This window comes from Clytia hemisphaerica, unplaced genomic scaffold (assembly GCF_902728285.1).
Source record: "Clytia hemisphaerica strain Z4C2 unplaced genomic scaffold, Clytia hemisphaerica genome assembly, whole genome shotgun sequence".
In the NCBI taxonomy this organism is placed as follows: Eukaryota; Metazoa; Cnidaria; class Hydrozoa; order Leptothecata; family Clytiidae; genus Clytia; species Clytia hemisphaerica.
The window spans coordinates 217252-223745 of NW_027103532.1; the positions used below are offsets into that span (position 1 = coordinate 217252).

Consider the following 6494-nt stretch of genomic DNA (forward strand, 5'->3'; position numbering starts at 1 on the left):
TGGTACGAAGGGGTATGTACTGACAAATAAATTGGAATGATGAATATGCTGAAATTTGGTACAAACTTAGGACAAGTTATCATTATTAAGACGTTTATCATTGATACCACAGTGAAAAATGGTAAGATTATCTTTTAAAAGAACAATTTTATAAGAACATGAGGCCTCAATGACCAAAATATTAAGAACAAGATTAAAACATATTGTAAGGCTTTGTGGACTCTAAAACACCCGATTTCTTAGGAAAATACACAAAAATACTCACAAAATAGTGAAATAAAGAACATTTTTAGGCTTAAAATTCACAAAATTAAGAACAACGGAAGACTTCGAAATGTTTTGATGTTCTTATATAAAAACGTGCATTATAAATATCTAACAAACTAACAGATGAATGAAATAACTTATAATGAAAAATAAAAATGTTAATCATAAGTGTTTTGTGGCTTTTGCCTTGAAAGAAAAGATAGATTTTAGTTTTCTAATCTTAGGTTCCAAATAAACGGAGGGGTTCGAATAAACGGGGGGATGGGGTTGGAAAATTTTAAAAATTTCAATAAACGGTGGGGGCCTAATTACCGGGGAGGTTGGAAATTGTAATTGCGAAAACCCAATAATAAGGTAAATATAGGCTAAAATCAGGCTTTTTAGAGCAGAATAAGGGACCTTTCTTTGAAAACTGCAAAAAGTCTTAAAAATTAATAAACGGGGATGCTAATAAAGTCCGGGGAGGTTTAGGAAAAATTACCAAACGGGGGGTCGTTTATTTGGAATCTAAGAGTAAGTTCACTTGGCAGTCCATTCGTCCATTCCAATTATTATGTGTAATAGTTATCGGTAATGTAAACCATTACAAAACCCTTTTTGGAAGATACAAGTGTCTTCGGTAAAGCAGAAATTGTGCCAGTACCAACAACACAATAATTGCTGGTGGATAAAAATATTCTGGGTAAAATGAAGACTTGTAGGATATAAAACATGCTATCCCTTTCAATAGAACAGAAAAATATGTTCGAGCTCCAGCTATGAAACTGCTATCTTCCGGCTTAACCAAAATGAAGAGTAAGAAATTGGAGCACACAAATCCAAAATAAATACTAAAATTTTTGATCGTTTTCAACACGATAAAAAAGATGATCTGTTTCATGAATGTCTCCAATAAACCAGTCTTGGTTAGCAGAAATCCTGTTAAAACTATGCATGCCAAGCATAATGCAATTACGTAGATGAAAAACGATACGGTTCGATCTGCAAGAAATCTTGAATAATTTATAGCTAGGATGATGAAAAGAAACAATATATTCGGGAGAAGAAAAACAAGAAACCTGCTATTGCTGCTCCACTCGTATTCTGCACTTGCTGCCAAAATGGATACATTGCTAATCAAAACCAAAGTCGTATATCTGATTAAACTAAAAGATAGAATGATTGAAATGATATCTTTGTTGAAAAGATCTGTCCATTTCATAAGGACTTTTGGGGACGCTGCTTTTGTCTCATTTTGCTGACCATCGAATTTCTTGCTACAATGCAGTTTTATTTGATCCAATTCCAAAGAAACATCGGTCAGTTTGAAGTAGGAAACAACAATAAGAATAGCAGCTAAAATAGTTACAATAACGTTACATGCAACTAAATGATCAATTTTCCAAGAACCAATTTTGAAGGACATATGTCCCAAAACTAGAATGATGATTGCAGCTGCATTACGTCCAATCTGTATGTTTATGGAAAACCAAATTATGACATTCGTAAGTTCTTTCTTGTCATGATTGTACACACGACGGATTTCACCTAGGAGAAAAGAGAGAAATTCTATTCAGGCTTAGCTACAATCCAGGCATTTAATGTTAATGCCCCCCCCTCCCAGTTGAATGTTGCGAGCTTCTGGAAGAAAACCGTCCCTCAAATTTTCGAAAACATTCTTCTCTTTTCAATAAAGAAGTATTTCAGGTTTTTAAGTTTCATAATTTCTGCCACTAGAAGAAACATACTACCCTGAGTATCAGAGATTAAGTTTTCAAAGAATATATTAACCTCTGAAGACCAATAATAGAAATTTTATCGCGCATGTGTCAATCCATAGAGGTAATAAAAATTAGATGGAGTAACAACCTTTCTGTAATAGCCAGAGAAGTCATAAAACTCTTTAGAAATTTCTTTCTAATCAGCCTGATTACCAATCCTTGATAGCAAAAGTTAGTCAAGATATAGCTTATAAGAACTAAAGTAAAGTTATTCTGTCCAACGAAAACCTCGTATTTTTAGGTAAAATGCAAATTTTTTTCGAGTAATAATTTCTTTATAGTTTTAAAAGAAGTTTTTATTTTATCGGGAAACTTTCGAGAGGTAAACTTCTTCAAATTTTGCGAATTTTTTGTTGTTTGTCGATGGTTCTTTTCTATAAATATCTTTAGATCTAAAATAGCAGCTACCTCAAAATTTTGATAGAATATAGTTGAAAGATTGGCATTAGTAAATATGTAAAAATTGACTAAATTTGACGAGGATTCCCTGAGCAGCGAACATTTCAAATTCGATGTTCTGTGCTTATTCTTGCAAGGTTTCTTATGTTTTATAAACAAAACTGTCATCACACAATGAACAAATTAAAAATGTATAGCGTGATTTTATTCAAATTCTCTTCGACTCAAGTATTCCCGTGAGCGAAAGCAAAATTAATGACTTTTTTCCAAAGCAACAAAGCAACAGTTTGCTATCAACGATACAATACAATAGAATAGTAGGAGTGGTATCTCCATCTATATTTTTATTACCTCCATGGTATCAGTATGCATTTTACTACAGGGTGTCCCTAATTAAAGTATCGAGTCGAAACACAACTATGAGTAGAAAGTTTTATGTGCGTGTTCACAAAATTGTATTTTAAGCTCTCCCTCTTTTTTCTTTGTCATTACGATTAATTTATACGTTGTAACTACCTTTCGTAATAAGCCTGTGTGATGGAGAACGTTCTTATATTTTAGCGATAACACACACAAACTTTTTTACTCAATCGCATGTTCAAACTCGATACTTTAATTAGGGACATCCTGTATTTACGAATTCCCCGCCAGAAACCTCCAAGTGTATTTGAAGGGGTTTGAAGTGAGTTTCTTTCCAAAGAAATCGTTTACATGATCCCCAAATGTATAACAGTAATTACTAAACTATTAATTATGGAAATGTCACTTTGAATCGAAATAATAGACAGACTTTATGTTATGATTCTCTATCACTGGCTCTTTTTAAAAAGCACTGATGATATTTTTTAGTTGTGTTTTCAACGACAGGAATAAAAATATCAACTTTAAACTTCATCCAAGATCTTGGATGGTCGTCATGGTTACTTATGTCTTCATTGATTGCGCGCTGAATAGAATCTCGATTTTTGCCTGTGCTTTTCACGGTAATTTTTTGACGCGTGTAGTGTCGTAATTAAGTATCTTTGCGAATAAAGGAGAATGCTTTTAAAATTTGATAAATTATCATTACACCGAGTCAACCATTGAAGTCTATCTAAGGCTGCTTACTTAATACTTTAGGTATTCGTGCTCCTATACCACCTGCAGTTTTGTACGGTCTATGTAACCTAGACTAGAATCTACTTCTTCGTATTTGTCCGCAGCTTATACGCTTGTGTCGGGCTAATTACGATCGCTGAACAAAAACTTTTCGTTTTCCAAACCATCATGCCACAGTAACTTATCTTTTACAAGAACTTTTTATACTTGCACCTTCCTCGTGTTCCTGTGTCTCAGGAAGAGCTGATGCTTGCTTGCCTAGTCGAACTAATAGTACAATACTACAGTATATGGCCTCCAAAACGTCTATCTAAATTGAAATCTTTCTAGTGAATTCAGAAAATACGGAAAGTTAAAAAACTTTCTTGTGAATTAAGCTTGAACATGTCTAGCTTCTTTCCCAAAAAATAATTTTCTTAGAATAAAGGTTTCGGTGTGATTTTTTTTTTCAGTCAAAGTTGAGTCACATTTTTCTAATGGCCCCCAAAACGGAGGTTTAGTTTTTTCGAAATATCTTAATCAAAAAGCATAGCACCGACATCACAAAATTTCGAAATTTACTTTTCTCTTTATCTTCATACAAATGGTTGTCAAAACAGAGGATAGTGGCCCTCAAAACGTCGATTCAATTCAATTGAAATTGTTTAAAACCCATCACTTAAACATGTTTCGAATAAATGACACGATAAAATAATTAGTTTTTTGATAATTTTGCAAAAAAAATTCATACCAAAACAATAAATATTTCCAGCCAGTCTGAGTGCAAAATCCCGTGCAAAATACTAGTAGTCTCTAATTTTAATTTTATCGTGAAATATTTCGAATTTTATGAAAAACTTTGAATTACTGAGTTGGTATGTTGGTATATGTTTATACTTTCCAGAGTTACCCAGTTTTTAGTGGCTAATTTTCAATCTTGTTTGACTTTTGACGGTTTTAGTCGAAAAAAGGAATTTTCGAAACTAATTTTTGCAAAAACAAGGAAGAAGAAAATTAGCCATGTTAGAAATGAAATTTTGGTATTTTTCTTTTTTTCGGACTCAAGAGAAATGTGTTAAAATCTGTTCACGATAGTGTGCACTTTTTTTTCTTTTACCTATAACTTTTGAAAGAATTCTTCAATCTTTATGAATTTGGTATCGATGGAGAGATATTTGCAAGTGGAACAATTTGAAATAAAAAAGTCTTTAGAAAAAATTCCAAAGACGAAGATGAAAATAAAGAAGAAAACAATGAAGTTCTTGTAGAGAAGTGCTATAGCTTTAATTTTCTCTGGAGAGATTCTTTGATCTTAGGAGGTCATCACTGTAAAAAAAATTTTGCTAAAATATTTATTCAATATAAAGTTATGATACAAAGTTGATAAGTGATTGACCAAAAAACAGCAGAAACAGCAGAAAACAGCATAAAACAGCGTTTTTAGACGTCAATTAGCTTATAACTTTGAATGATTATTTTTGAGAATTCTTTTCGCAGTAATGACATTCGATGATCAAGGGTTCACTTCAGTGAAAATGACAATATAGCACGTTTCTATAAGATCTTCATTTTTCCATCTTCATTTTTAGATTTAAATGTTTTTTTATTTCAAATTGTTCCACTCACTAATATCTTTCCAATGATACCAAATTTATAAAGATTGAAAAATTCCTTCAAAAGTTATATACCGTGAAAAGCACAGCTCAAAATCATATATTTACGCTGTGCCGACGAATCGAGATTCTATTCATCGCGCAATCAGCGAAGACAAAAGTAACCAAGACGACCATCCAAGATCTTGGATGAGCGTCATAGTCGATATTTTTATTCCCGTCGTTGAAAACACAACTTACAAAAAGTCATCAATGCTTTGTAAAAAGAGTCAGTGATAGAGAATCATAACATAAAGTCTGTCTATTATTTCGATTCAATTAAAGTGACATTTCCATAATTAAGAGTTTTTTAATTACTGTTATACATTTGGGGATCAAGTAAAAGATTTCTTTCGAAATAAACTCATTTCAACTACACTTGGAGGTTTCTGGGGAATTCGTAAATAGTAAACTGCATACTGATACAGTCTGCTAGACATTAATATGGTAATATTTGCTCTTCATCTTTGATTTTTTCTACAGTGATTAGATTGACACATGCGCGATAAAATTTCTATCATTTGTCTTCAGAGGTTACTATTTTCTTTGAAAACTTAACCTCTGATACTCAGGGTAAAAGTTATAGGTAAATGAAAAAAGAGTGCGCACTTATCGTGAATAGACTTTTTTAGGATTGAATCTGAAGCTTTTCCAGGTTTTAAAGTAGCAACATGGCTCATTAAGGGAAAACCTCCATTTTGGGGGCCATAAACTGTATAAGCAAAATAAATCTTACCTAGTACAGTCGGATTCAACGCCCTAGTAATCCCCATTAACCCACGTGCACTCAACACAATCCATAATGGTAGCGGGAGTGTGTAAATCAAATTGCACAAACAACTGATGAACAAATTCACCATCGAAAGAAGGCGGATTTTTTGCGTTTTATCTGCATATCGCCCAAGTAGCAAACTACCATTGGCGTGTGCCAAACAAAAGAACATTTCGGTAACACTGTAATAGAACGCAGCATCTGGACGTGATAATCCATGTCGATCCATGAGTAAGAAAATCATGGTTATGGTAGTGATATCTTCAGCTCCAGAAAGAATCACTTTTATACTTGATATACACCGAAATGCTGATCTTTTCTGTTTCCATATTTTATACTCTTTGCTATCTTCCATACTACTTAATGCTTCTTTCGTGATCTAGGAGAACTAGAAAAAAAAGATTGAAAAAATCTTTGAAACGTGGCTGGGAAAGTACTTATTGTTTTCCGGAAAGAATCTAATAGTATCCATAGTAGCGTATGTAAGAACAGTTCAACCTTTAATTTTCTTTAATCAGAAACAAAAAGCATCATTTGATGATTTAATGGAATAAATCTGGAAAGAAT

At 32.8% G+C, this 6494-nt stretch overlaps 1 protein-coding gene across 1 annotated transcript; it reads right to left on the reverse strand.

Annotated features, from left to right (window-relative positions):
* Positions 1-741: 741 nt before the first annotated feature.
* LOC136799688 (uncharacterized) lies at positions 742-6294 on the reverse strand. Its single transcript, XM_067056402.1, has 2 exons — positions 5892-6294; positions 742-1794 (listed from the first exon to the last, which is right to left on the reverse strand). Exons 1-2 carry the CDS (start codon positions 6280-6282, stop codon positions 851-853), a joined length of 1335 nt encoding a protein of 444 aa, XP_066912503.1. The 5' UTR covers positions 6283-6294; the 3' UTR covers positions 742-850.
* Positions 6295-6494: the final 200 nt, after the last annotated feature.

Bases quoted from the DNA above. Each gene is read 5' to 3' on its own strand.
- LOC136799688 (XM_067056402.1), bottom strand. From the start codon at position 6,282: ATGGAAGATAGCAAAGAGTATAAAATATGGAAACAGAAAAGATCAGCA. The intron at 1,795-5,891 runs GTAAGATTTATT...CTTTTCTCCTAG, and splicing joins GTTGAATCCGACTGTACTAG to GTGAAATCCGTCGTGTGTAC.